General features: G+C 35.5%; 1 protein-coding gene and 1 long non-coding RNA gene across 14 annotated transcripts in view; one reads left to right on the top strand and one right to left on the bottom strand.

The window, feature by feature from the left end:
* ANK3 (ankyrin 3) overlaps positions 1-14,298 on the bottom strand; it is a 591,977-nt gene that overhangs the window by 10,168 nt on the left and 567,511 nt on the right. For 11 of the 12 annotated variants that reach the window (XM_072971465.1, XM_072971472.1, XM_072971474.1 and 8 more), the window contains one exon: positions 3,696-3,786. In XM_072971465.1, the coding sequence (XP_072827566.1) occupies positions 3,718-3,786 (69 nt within the window). In that variant the 3' untranslated portion in view covers positions 3,696-3,717. The remainder of the gene's footprint in view (positions 1-3,695; positions 3,787-14,298) is intronic. The other variant, XM_072971466.1, reaches the window with a different exon arrangement.
* Positions 1-14,298, top strand: part of LOC116282443 (uncharacterized) — a 107,187-nt gene that overhangs the window by 66,507 nt on the left and 26,382 nt on the right. For both annotated transcript variants that reach the window (XR_012077449.1, XR_012077448.1), the window contains exon 3: positions 11,236-11,395. This is a non-coding gene — a long non-coding RNA (uncharacterized lncRNA). The remainder of the gene's footprint in view (positions 1-11,235; positions 11,396-14,298) is intronic.

The raw sequence follows: 14,298 nt of genomic DNA, 5'->3' as shown, positions 1-14,298 counted from the left end.
ATACCATACTGGAGAGTAAAATGAGGCTTGCAGTCAGATCACCATTCTTTCCATCTGACACATTCAGTTTGCTATATGCTGAAGCTAGTTTCACATTCATATGAATTCTCCTAGCAAGTGTCTGTCTCCTTCTGAGTGGTGTAGCAAGTGAGCCAAGGCCCTTCCAACTGCTTTACAGGGTGGTTATTTATCATTTTCAAGTGTCTTGTACATTTAGTGACCAAATCATTTCTGTATTAATTCACTCTAAAAGACCCTGGAAGTATAGCACTGTCATATATTTTTGGTGTCATTTATTCATAGATATTAGGTACCTGTTAGTATAGAAAAATGGCTCAGCTGTTGTGGGTGACTTTTTTAGTTCTCCCACCTGGGGTCTGAGTCTATGAACAAGTTGCTAAACTTTTAAGGGCATATACTAAACCTGTCTGAACTCTCTTCTAGTTTCATTTATCACTTAGAATTTCTTAAGCAGAACAATTCAAGACTGTAAACTCATGCTTAATGTTTTATTAAACTGCTGTATAGCCAAAGCAATCTTGAGAAAGAAGAACAAAGCTAGAGGTATCATGTTCCCTGACTTCAGACTAATATTACAAAACTACAGTAATCAAAATAGTATGGGATCAAGAGGTACAAAGTACTATATAGAAAATAAAAAAGCTACAAGGATATATTGTATAGCAGAGAGTAATACAGCCAATATTTTATAAAAACTTTAAATGGAGTATAATCTATAAAAAATTTGAATTACTATATTGTACACTTGAAACTAATAGAATATTGTAAATCAACTACACCGCAATTTAAAAACTCTCTCTCTCTCTATATATCTTTCACCAGGTTTAGCTATAAGACATGCATAATGGGTGGGAACATTCTAGGTATTGCCTCACTGATGTCATCCTTAATTTTCTCATCTCTCATCCTTGTCATCTGATAAAAAGCAAGTCATGTTGCTGTCTCTTGATTCAATCTATCTCTTACCATCCTCACTGCCCAAGCCAGCATCTGCAATAGTTTAACAGGATTTCCGCTCACCTGTCACTGCCATCTCCAGTTCATTCTGTGCCCTGCAGCTATAGCGAGTGATGCAGAACAGAAACTTAGTGTAAAGAGGCCCATAGGGCCTGAATAATCTGACCTTTATTTTTTTCCCTATTGAAATAAGTCAATTACAGTGTGTCAATTTCTGGTGTACAGTACAATGTCCCGGTCATACATATACATATGTATATTCATTTTCATATTTTTTTCATTAAAGATTATTATAAGATATTGAACATAGTTCACAGAAGAAACTTTTTTAAAAAATTATTTTTATATTGAGTGGCTAACATTTGTAAATCTCAAACTCCCAAATTTATCCCTTCCCACCCACTTTCCCTGGTAACCATAAGATTGTTTACTAAGTCTGTGGGTCTGTTTCTGTTTTGTAGGTGAGTTCATAGTGTCCTTTTTTTTTCTTAACAATTCCACATTTAAGTGATATCATATGGTATTCTTTATCTTTCTGGCTTACTTCACTTAGAATGATGATCTCTAGGTCCATCCATGTTGCTGCAAATGGAATTATTTTATTATTTTTTATGGCTGAGTAGTATTCCATTGTATAGACACACCACAACTTCTTTATCCAGTCCTGTGAATGGATATTTAGATTGTTTCCATGTCTTGGCTATTGTAAATAGTGCTGCTGTGAACACTGGGGTGCATTGTCTTTTTGAATTAAGGTTCCCTCTGGATATATGCCCAGGAGTGGATTGCTGGATCATATGGTAACTATTTTTAGTCTTTTGAGGAATCTCCATACTGTTTTCCATGATGGCTGCACTGAACTACATTCCCACCAGCAGTACTGTAGGAAGGTTCCCTTTTCTCCACACCCTTTCCATCATTTATTGTCCGTGGACTTTTGAATGATGGCCATTCTGACTGGTGTGAGGTGATACCGCATTATAGTTTTGATTTGCATTTCTCTGATAATTAGCAATATTGAGCATTTTTTCATGTGCTTATCGGCCATTTGTATGTCTTCATTGGAGAATTGCTTATTTAGGTCTTCTGCCCATTTTTGGATTGTTATTTGTTTTTTTGTTATTAAGTTGTATGAGTTGTCTATATCTGAATAATCTGATCTATTCTACCTCTCCAGACACAATGGCAAACCTCTTCTGCCAGCTACACTGACCTGTTCTCACAGTTTCTCCTTTCTTACTTCTTTTCACTTCTGGCCTCTGCAGAATGCTATTGCCTGTGCCTCAAAGGCCACTGCAGACACCATCATATTTCCTGTCCTTCACCCAGCTGAGTCCTGTTCATCCTTTAAAATTCAGCTCAAGCATCATTTTCTCAAGCAAACCTTCCCTGTCATCTCAGACCGAGGTCAAATCTTGTTAACCTGCATGACAGTGTGGGCTCTGGAGGCAGCCTGTTAGGGTTTGTACCTTATTTCTGCCACTTTTTATTTAGATGACTTTGGGTAATTCTGGGCCTTTTAAATGGGGATGACCAAGAGGGTTGGCTGTGAGAATTAAATGAAAAGTACACCTGAAACACCAGAAGGGTATGTATAACAACTAATGTAATTTCCAGAGTACTCTACAGTTCTTAGTTTTCTCAGCGCCGTTAAATACTGATGTGATGAACTACCATTAAATCTCCAAAACGTAAGCTCAGTGAGGGCAAGTACCTGGCTAGTGTTGTTTACCAATGATTTCCCAGTGCCTGTGCACAAAGCCTCACAGAGAGGAAGTGCAATACATCTTTAAGTGAATAAACAAACAAATAATAGGTTTTTTTCTGGGGAAGAGGGATTAAGAAGTTATTTGGGCCTTAGTTACAGTCACCTCACATAGAAAGGTAGGGTCTGTTTGCTCTGTTACTTTGACCAGTGGGGTTAAGAGAACTGTTGGTGAACAGCCCTAAAGAAATGCTCCTGCTTTCTCTCACAGACTTAGAACTTTTCAAAGCTCTGTCTGCTTTTTCACCCCAGTGGGTTGTCTCATTAGAGCTATGCAGAAAGAAATAGGACAAAGTAAAGTTCAGAAAACAATGTTAAAGGAAAATAACCTTCTCTGTGAAGAGAAGTTCAGACAGTTTTAAACAAAGCTCGCTAAACATTTTAACCTATAAAACATGGTAGTACCGTTAACCTATTTAATTTCTTTGGTTTATACAAAATATATGAAGTAGTAGATAGGGATTTCACTTCATTTAAACTTGGCAACCACTATTTTTCAACCAAAATTGTATTCTTAGATGCTGTTCTGCTAAAACGGTGAAAAGCCGGATCGATACAGATCTCTGAGTACTTCTGCATGAACTGTTTTTTGCCAAATAGTCTTCCTGTTAGATCAAATAATGCTACTGCATTTCATACTGAGCCTTCCGCCTTAGAGGAGACTCAGAAATCACTATTTACATTTGCTTCTGCAAACATCATTTACGTTTAAATTCCTGACTAATTTGTGAGGGGCAAGTTTATGGACTGTGAGCTAGAGTTCCTAGGCTTAGTGTGTGTAAGTATGCATACATAAACATAAAAATAACTCCAACAACTTCATACTGGCCATTCATATTGGATATGCAATTCAGTGAAAAAGAGAGGAAGGAGGAAGAATGGAATCACTTATTTGGTGAAATTAGAAGTTTTACAGGAAGTTGCGGCCTACTGTTGATGTGAGCACACTTACCATCTTGACTGACCATCTGCTGTTACGAGTGGCTCTTCTTTTCCACGTGCCGGATTTCTTTCTTCGTCTTCACCTTATAACCTTCTCCCTGCTTTAAAAGGAATGTACACATTAAGATTTCATAGTGAAAAGAGTTTTAGTTAAAAAGAAGTTTCCATTCTGGTCTCTTGAGGCTGGATTAGGATAAGTGAAACACAGGATAAAGCACTTGGTCACTTCAAGTCCAGAAATACAGTCTCTTTGCCTTAACTGCCAGCTTAGTGTCATCACGGCAAGCTGGAGAGCACCTGTCAGGACAAATGCAGCATTACTGTACTTCACAGCAATTCAGTAGGTTAGTGATACATCACACAATTGAACAGCCTCTTTCCTGCAAGCTAGAAATAATCACTAAAGCTCTCAAGGTACTCAAACCCCAATTATAAAAAATATTAGTAAGTTATAATGTATGCCTTTTTAAGCCAGCAGAATGTTAAGTACCCAGTTGCAACGAGACTGCAATTTCTCAGTAAAGCACTAATCACGAACTAAACACCATGGAAAGGCTGTTGAGCTCAGAGACTGTTTCTTTTTTAATTTGTGGAATTACCAACCCCCTCCTCTTACTCCAGATCAAGCAGGCATCCACCTTTCATAAAACAAGACCTCCCTTCACTGAGCACCAAGGACACACTGCTCTGAGAGCAAAGTGGTTGCCCAAATATCTTCCTTTACCCTGTTTATAATGGAAGAAACAGCAGCCTTTCCAATTTTCTGATTTAGTCCTTCTGAGAAATTTTCAGTTTTCTTTTTTCTTATGTGAATACAGGCTATTGAAGTTTCTAATTTCTTAATGAAATGGGAAAAGTTCTGAGAGAAGGAAAGAAATGAAAAATAACCAGCTATGATTTCTCTGGGAGATACAGACTCATTTGCCCAGTTACACTGCTAAGTGATGAGTTTGGTTCTTTAACTGGCACATTGGAAATGGGCTGTTAATAACCCAAAGAGGAAAACTCTCTTCAGGTTAAGATGGGGGAATTTCTATTTCCCTGCAGGATATATCAGAAAGAGAAAATATATAGATTTGATGTAAGGATCATGAATTGAGCTTTTTGTCATCCTATCTTTTGATTAAACACTGTGCGTTTACTGGAAACAAGTGCTCTCCATCTGTGTCCCAGGCAGGGACTGGGCTGCAGGAAAAGCACTGGCCGGGGGTGGGGTGGGGCAGGGCCGAGGGGTTTGGTGGTAACAGAGGGGTTTTATTTTCTCTCCCATGCTCAAACCAGCACGTTCTAACCTCCATACATGAAATGATCTCTATGGAAACTCTAAAGATGGTAAAAGTATATAATGTTAAAGAATGTTAGGAGGAAAAGTCTTTTTCTTTGACCCGAATCAAATGCACAAGATGTCAAAAGCAGCAATTGCTTCCAGCTGCCACACTGCAGATGCCAGCCTGTTAGGAGCGTATTCTAGAGAGTTCACAAAGCTTTTATCCTCTACTTTCTTTTTGACAGTCCCTCTCCATTACCACATCATCATGTTTTCTCTCTTGTGGGATAACAATTCGTCTTAAGACTTTCCGAGTGATCTGTAGGAAGCAATAGTGAAAGTAGAGATTTTTCTTCTTTTCTATTTCAAGATGTGACACTACAGCAAACAAATAGCAGAAAATCTAAACCCCAAGAGAAGCATAAAATCCCATTGATGATTACTTTTCTGGTGATGAGGTTGCCTTCTTCATCAGTAAACTGTTCTTCTGTGACAGATTCACCAGGAATGTTTTTTGCTTCCTCTCCCTAAAGGATGTGGCATAGAGATTAGCAACCTACTAGATGGATAGATCGCCACACCACTCCATACACCACACACATGCTCTGTGGAATTTTAGAAAAGAAGGTATAAATTCTACTTGCTATTCCAGGGCAAGGGGGAAAAGGCTGACTCCACTGATGGTTATTTAGCAGTCAACAACATCCAAAGCATTAAACCTCAAGTACGTACAGAAAGATGGTTAGCAACAAACTCCAAGAAAGAATTTGAAAATATATAATTAGAGAATGCAGTTATACATTGATATACAAACAAAAAGGTTTCATTTGTTGAAAAAAGATTTAGCCAATGATTAGAGCCCTAATTAGATCATTTCACTTTTGTAATGTTTCTTCCACTAGTCCTACCATATCTCTCACTTCGATAGATTTCATTTTGTCTAATTTGAATTAAGACAGCATCTTAGTTGGGGTATTATATTTATCACCTTCCATTTGTTTTATTTAAAAATTCCTTTACTAAGTATAATATATACATTTTTGAAACATTATGAGAATACTTCAAGATACAGAGAAAATTTTTTTTTACATTGAGACTTTCATAAGATTTAAAATACATAACTGTCTGATGAAGTACACGGTTTCAGAATATTATCTTTAAGTGAAGTAGTCTTATGTGATGACTGATTAATTACTAAAGGAATGTAAGATGACATCTTTTAATTAGTGACTGCTATCTGATTTAGGAGGGGAAACTGCCGAAGATCTTCCTGTGGTGAGTTAGAAAAGTGGAAAATTCTGAACTTGCCAAGGTGGCCTTATATTTTCCTCCTTGTAGGCAGCACAGTAGGTTTAGATGGCTCCTTAATGTCTAATATCTATGATTGTATACTAAGAAAAATCACTTGAAGAGCAAAAGTAGGACTGCATTTGTAATACGTTACCTTCTTCACTGGTATCAACTTTAGCTTAGTCCCACTTACAGTTTTGGGGAACAAACATCTTAAGTACGGACCCATTCTAGACACCTACTGACTTGTTAGTCAGACTTCTTGTCGAAGAGTGACCTGGATAATGCTATGGTGAAGTGTAATGTAGTTATTGCACACCTGTGGGGTTTGGGTTTTGTTTTGTTTTGTTTTCAGGAAAAAGAGCAAAACATGAAGAACAGCTGCATTTCTGGGAGAGCCAGGATTCTAACTCTTTCAGTGTTACTGCCGTAGGAAAGGCAGTAGCCCTGTTCACGTTGTCACGTTGTCAGCGCCAGCAATACTATGATTGTTTCAGGTCACAGCTAGTAGAAAGGCAGTTCTGGCTTAAAGACTAAAACACTACCTTGCTTTGCTAACAAAATTCTGTTTTCATTCTTTTTTCTTTTTACAGTGTGACTTTGTATTTTTATAGATTGTGGGCTGTTAGGTCATGGGTGGAACATTTGACTCATTTTACCTCCCTGTGCTATAGAGGTGGGATGAAAATAAAACAAGATGTTTTTTGCTGCTCATGTTTGTTGAGTTCACCTTGAATTTTGCTTATGATTAGTTTCAGTTAGCAGAGTTAAGAGAGGGAAGGAAATTGTAAAAATGTGGAGGTCTCCTGCCCAAATCCACTAAAATCTGCAATAAGTTCTTGGGGGAGTATTATTTATGTTTTCTGTGGTTGGTTTCATTTATTTGGGAAAAAAACATAATTTCACTTTGTTTTAAAAATAAGGACATAAAGACAGCAGAAAAGCCAAAAAAGGTCATATAAGGTTTTACTATAGTTTAAACATGAATAAGTGAAATACGTTTGAGCTAACTCTTGGACATGTCCAGCGTTTGAATATTAAGACAATTCAAGGATCCCAAGAAAATCCATTTAAGTCGTATCCTATTGGATATGTTATAAATTGACCCTTTGGTGGGGCAAGATGCCAGTTAATTTTCAGACCATCTTTGAAAGAAATGTGAAGTAGGTATATTTATAAGCATAGTGAATACATTTAAGCGTACTGATTTGTATTAATAGCCTTAGGAAAAAAGCAAAGCCCTATTTATAAATAACAAGCCATATAGTTTGTTGAGATCTGCTGTGGTATAGTGGCATTTCATTGTTTCCTACTGAAAATTTATACTGTTTATGTATAATTAAAGGTAAGGATACTTAATCTTAAGGAGGCATTAAATATAGTCAACCAGTTCTTTAATAAAGCCAAGATAAGCTGTATGATTATGTAGAAACTCACTAAATTGGGGGAATGGATTAGACAGGAAAGATAGTAAGGCATTAAAAAAAATTCATCCATCTTTAATTCTGTCATATACATTAGAGACCAGAAGTTACCAATGAGAGGTCTTTGGGGCCTCACTTTAGAAAGTAATTAGAGATTATTTTCTCTCATTAAAGTTCTTGAAAACATTTGTATTTCTAAGTAAATAAAATTTCCCCCTAGTCTTGTTGATGACATTTTTGGCAACACCTCCCCCCACTTTTTTCTTTCCTATTTCAAAGGAAAATTACAGCCCCTATGGTATCACAGTATCATCCCTGGTGGCCACCTTAATGAAGACTAACTGTACTTTCCTTTGGACCCTGGCTGGGAAGCACTGCATTGTATAATTTTTATCCCTCTCTCCTTGAATAAAATGAAATAATAACAACATGAAATTACCAATTTACTTTGATGTACACATTAAAACTTGAACTTTCCAAAACATGGGATGAAAACAAATGTGTGTAAACTTGGCAAGTTATACTAAGCAATAATATATAGTATAACCCATTTTTGTATTCTGAGAAACTCACTTGCTGGGGATGTATGTGTGTATGTATATTTTATATACACATACATATTGATATATATTGATACGTTGATATATAAAACAACCTCTTTTTAAATTGAAGTATAGTCAGTTTACAATGTTGTGTCAATTTCTGGTGTACAGAAATGTCCCAGTCATACATGAACATATATATATATATTCGTTTTCATTTTAAGTTATTGTAAGATATTGTATGTAGTTCCCTGTGCCATACAGTAGAAACTTGTTTATCTGTTTTATATACAGTAGTTAGTATCTGCAAATCTCGAACTCAGTTTATCCCTTCCCACCCCTTACCCCCCCCCCCCAGTAACCCTAAGTTTGTTTTCTATGTCTGTGAGTCTGTTTCTGTTTTGTAACTAAGTTCACTGGTCTTTTTGGTCTTTTTTCCTTTTTTTTAGATTCCACATATAAGTGATATCATACAGTATTTTTCTTTCTCTTTCTGGCTTACTTCATTTAGGATAACAATCTCCAGGTCCACCCATGTTGCTGCAAATGGCATTATTTTATTCTTTTTTATGGCTGAGTAGTATTCCATTGTATAAATATACCACAACTTCTTTATCCAGTTCTCTTGTCGATGGACAGTTAGGTTGTTTCCATGTCTTGGCTACTGTAGATACATAGAACAATCTGAAGCTTGTGAAGAATGGTTACCTCTGGGAGATGGAATGGATAGATTGGACTTTTTGTACTTTTGAATTGCCTGATAGGGGGAAAACAAACATCTAAACTCCTACTTTCAAAGTCATTAAAAAAAGCTCAAAAGTAGAAATAAAAACACAGTTGAACTGTATAGTAAAAATTCAGTTATTTGAATCTTATCAAACTTTGATAGTTTGTTGTGAGTTGGTTTAAAGTTTCTACTTTCATAATCACTGAATTTGCTAAGCAAATAATGTAAGCAAGCTCATACGGACTGGTCAGTTTACTAAAATGCTTCCAAGCATTTTAAACCACTGTAATATTATCAAACTATAGAAACAGATGAACATGCTTATAAAATTTTAAAATCCCAAAACAAATGGGAGAGTTAGTTGACTTGACTCATTCCTTAAGGACCTGAAAATATTAAATGTAAAAATATAAAAAATAAAAAAGAATGAATCCATGGATGAAATTAAAGAGAAAAATCATAAAATTATACTTTCACCCCATTTATTATACAAATTGAATGGCTAAGAAGACAGATTTGCCTAGGATTGTGGTAATGGAATCCTGAACACACCTACTGCTTCCGTTGATACTTCCCAGCCAAAGCTAGCTCTGGGAAGGATGGAACAACCCCCAAATAGTTCTTACCTCTAAGATTCTAAGTGCTAGGGGAATTACTATGGCAAACAATATAAATATGCTGGTTCAGTCCAAGGTTGGACAGCCTCCATGAAGTAGGTCAAATTCCCAGCATTCTGGCTCCCTCAAATGGTTTCCAGGAAAGTCAGCCCATTGCTGCCTTCTTCTCTGCCACTGGAAAAGTCTAAATTGGCCAAGTACCTAATTTAGTCTAGAAAAATACTCCTTTTTAATTTGTTCGGGAAGAGAAAGAATACAGTATTGTGGAGAAAGCAGGTAGAAGGTACTTTACTAGAGGGTGAGGGATTAGGTTTTGGTCTGAGAACTGCTACTGCTCAACTGTGATTTTGGATAAATCAGTTCATCTCCAATCCTTGGTTTTGTCATCTAGGAAAAGAAGTGATTTTAATCTCAATGACCCTTTTGGGTCCTAACATTCTCATTCTATGATTTTGATAGAGATGGATCCCATGTCACATGTATGGTATAGTAGTACTGCAATCTCAAGCTCTTTTACATTAGAAAGGTACCAACGCTTGGAATAAAGGGGAGAAGGACTGGAAGTGCGATCTTTTTCAACTGCCCCAAAAATCTGAAGAGAAAAATATTAGCCATAAAGATTTCTATATATATAATTTACAAAGATTTTCTGGTTATACTTATAGCTTCCCATTTTAATTATAGCTATTCTTTAGATTTTGGTTTCTCTGTCACACACAGAAGACATTTCTCAAAGGTTGTTTAAGTGATGCTGCTGTTTATACAATGCCCTCCCCAGTTATAAAACCCGTTTCTCTGATGATACCATTCAACCTCCCTAAAATTGCACTGACTTTAAGAAGTGGAGCTTTGGGGAAAACAGTCTCTTCTGTTTTATGAAGCCTATAACATCACAGTGTATTTTAGTCTTTTAAACTTAAGTTCTTAATAAAAATGTTATATATAATTAATTATATGTTAAGCATAATATATATAAATAACTCATTCCAACAAAATTACTGAAAAGCTTAACTTGATAATGCTTTACGTTACATTATGTCTAGAATTCTAGGAAACCAAAAAAAATAACCCTCATTGATCTAGGGCGGTGGGGTGGGAGTAAATATTTCTGTTGTTTTGTTTTAGTATTCTCCAGAGTAAAACTTCTCTACCCTCTCCCCCACTTTTTATATAGGATTATGTTTATTTCCTTCCATCACATATATGAGACTCAACTTCTATAATGGACAATGAGGAAGTTCTCTGTAATGAGAAATGAGGTGAATTTGGATGCATCAAGAGTGTGTCATATGTTAAGTATAAAAAGCAGGGTTATAAGACAGTATGTTTGGTGTGCTTTTTCTAGATGTTTCACTTTAAAATATCTCTTGAAGACAATGATTATGGGAATAGCAAAGCCTGAGCAAAGAGTATGGCTTTAACATGTTCAGAAAAATCAAATTAAGTGTTTCTTCCTCATAATCCCAGAAAATGTGTGTGGGGTGACTGATCATAAGGACTTTATAGATAGCAGGTTGAATGCTTGCAGATATGCTATATACTAACAGATGGGCTTGCCCATGTGGAATTTTCAAAGAAGTGATTCATACTTTTTTTGGATAGCACCTAATGAATAGCTAAAGGTTGATTTATGGATAATTTAAGATTTAGACAAGGACTTGTTTTCTTCTCTAATGTTTCCAGAGTCTTACAAAAACTCTGCTAGAGCAGATTTGGCAGATTTTATTCTCTTCTTTCATCTGATCTACATGAAAAATTCAAGCAGCAGGATTAAGAGGTTTTGGATATGTAAGCCAACTTCCCTGCCTCTCTGATGGGTCTCCTGACACTTTGGAAGTGGATGGTAAGTTTGATAAGTGATTTTCAATAGATATTTCCCTTCCTTTCTTTTCATAACTGCCAACCAAGGAGCCTCATGTTATTTGGACCACATTCAAAGGCCTGTGTAATGAAAATGGCTTCCTAATTCTCTGCACTCAATTATTCTAACATCAAGAAAGACCTCTGTAAAGACAGAGTAATGAAGACAAGTAGCAGACTGCAAGAAGCTTTCTGCTGGACTTCCCATGCATAAGGTCAGTGCTTCAAAAGGCCTTTGTAGGGGAAATCAGGATTTATTTATAGTTTTCAACTGTGCTGTAACAGGGCGGAATTACATTTTTCACTTCCAGTAAGAGTTGCTTCCTCTACACTGCCTGATTTTTTTTTTTTTTGTATGTTAGTCAAGTTAAAAATTATTTCAGAAGTTTTGGCTTGGTTTGCATTATGTCACATACATCTATGCCAGGCTGTAACTCCAAATGCTTAGTCACTAACTGATCGTGAAGAACTGGTTTTCACTTAAAAACTTTAAGGCAGTAGGAATTTGAGACTGAGGAGGGAGAGTTTTCATTCTTTCACTCTTTCTTCTTTATCTTACTTTATACTTCATTACAGCCTCTGGGGTTTCAGTTGAACATTTTGCTTGATATGAACTATTCTCTCACCAAGATAGAATCTTGGTTCATACATATAACACTTCTCCATGGAAAGCAGGAGACAAATGCCAAGAATTCTTAGATAAAATTACAACTGCCACATGTCAAACCTAGGCCTAGATGGAATACTCACTACCATGCAACATGAGCTTTTCCTTTTTGTGGTTGTTTTTATGTTTCCAAATATGCAGAGAAACATACAGAGCCATTTAGTTATTAAGCATGCTGAATCTTCAAAACCACAGGAAAGGGAAGTCTAATGATACAGTACTGCCCCATACTGATCTGGCTACGGGATACCTTTATAATCAAACGCCGGCGGATAACTCGGGTAGTGACTCTCCGTTCTTCCTCTGAGCTTGAATCACTGTCTTTCAAGTCCTGATAAATGCATTTTTAGTATAATTTTATCATCACATTTAAAACAAAAGACATTCTGAGAAGGGAAATCAAGAAAGAATTACTTTTACTTGCTGGCTTTACCCCCTAAGGAAAATCATGATGTATATTTGCAGAAATCTTAAATTTAAGTGGAAGAAAATTTTGAGCAGGATTCTAAACGAAATTATCCTGTATATTTATGTATATATGGGCACATATGTATAAGTATATATAAAGTGTATATGTAAGCAGTATGCATATTTAAATTACCTTGATCTTTACCTGCATATGTATTTATATACTTATGTGTGTATATAAATGCAGTGCATACATAGGCGTAAGTATACATGCAAGTCAAGATCAAGATAATAAAATGATAAATTATTAAAAATAATAATTATGGAGACTTTTTGGCATCAGAAACTACTTACATGCTACTAATTATTAGTTTGGGAAATATTATAGATTTAAAGCTAGTTTAAAAATGAATATTATACATTTGACATGAATGTATATAACCTTACAGTTAAGGCCATGTTTCACTTGATCTACAGAAAGAAGAGTAGTATTTCTGATTTTTATGATATTTTGGTCATATTTGACAACTTTAATCAAAAGCTATTTTGAACTTTATGAAAAGTTTATAATTTATATCAGCAAATTTGCCGGGAAATTTTTATTAGCGCAATTGGTACCTAGTATATAATTGGTACTCAGTAAGAATTTATTCAAATGAAGGAAGGAATAATGTAAAATAAGTGAAAGCTTGAGGTCTTATTTTAAAGAACTGATGAAATTAGAATAGAAAAAACATTTCACAGACAAGAATATAATAGTACAGATAGGAATACAATAATTGCACAAAATACTAATTTTTAAGCAATAAGGAAAAACTACCTAGTGACAAATAGTTTGTAATTCAAAGGGAAAATTATCTTCAATTTATACTTAAATGTCATGGTCAAGAGTATTTACTGAATAATTTTATTTCTAAATTTTAATGGTGAATTCAGAAAATAATGCTGGTATTTAATTTTCTAAGTTTACGAGTTACCCCAAATCTGACAGTCACAGAGATAGAAATTATAGTTAACGTCCACTGGAAAAATCAAGTAAAATTGTTACGGGAGGTGTAAGTGTTAGCTAAATTGATTTATGAAATGTTATTCAGATAGATAATAAAATAGGCCATTTTCACCAAAGGTAAACTTACCAAATATTTTAAAATGTTATAGTAATACCAGCCTTAACTTTGTAGGAGATTTCATCTGAACAGAATAGCTTACTGAATAACATGATGTCAAAAGGAAATAGTTTTTGAGTTTCTTACTTGTTACAAAGATATAGGCTGCTAAGTACCCTATTACTTTAAAATTTTTTTAGAAAAGGATCATTCAGGACACTTAGAATGATCTAAATATTGTAAAAGGCCCTACAATGGCTCAAAAAGGCAGAAAAGGGTAATTTCAGGAATTCATATTGTGAAAGAAAAGAACTAATCAGCATTCAGGGATTAACAGATTAGATGAGGCAGAAGAGAAAATTCAACCTGAATTGTCCACACATTGAATTTTTTTTTTGTGGGGGGAGATAATTAGGTTTATTTATTTTTGTTTACTTTTCTTAATGGAGGTACTGGGGATTGAACCCAGGACCTTGAGCATGCTAACCATGCACTCTACCACTGAGCTATACCCTCCCCTCTGCACATGGAATCAAACTGATGAAAGGTTTTCACTCGGGATGGGACGGGACATTTAAAAGCAGAACATTATGTTAATGCAAACACTAACCACAAACCTAGTTGTCAATTATATTGTAATTCTATCAAGAATTATCTGAGACCAGCCCCTTGCATAAAGAAAAAGTGGTCATTTGGCTAATGTTT

The sequence above is a fragment of the Vicugna pacos genome, chromosome 11, assembly GCF_048564905.1.
Source record: "Vicugna pacos chromosome 11, VicPac4, whole genome shotgun sequence".
In the NCBI taxonomy this organism is placed as follows: domain Eukaryota; kingdom Metazoa; phylum Chordata; class Mammalia; order Artiodactyla; family Camelidae; genus Vicugna; species Vicugna pacos.
This window is presented reverse-complemented; position numbering and strand designations above follow the sequence as displayed.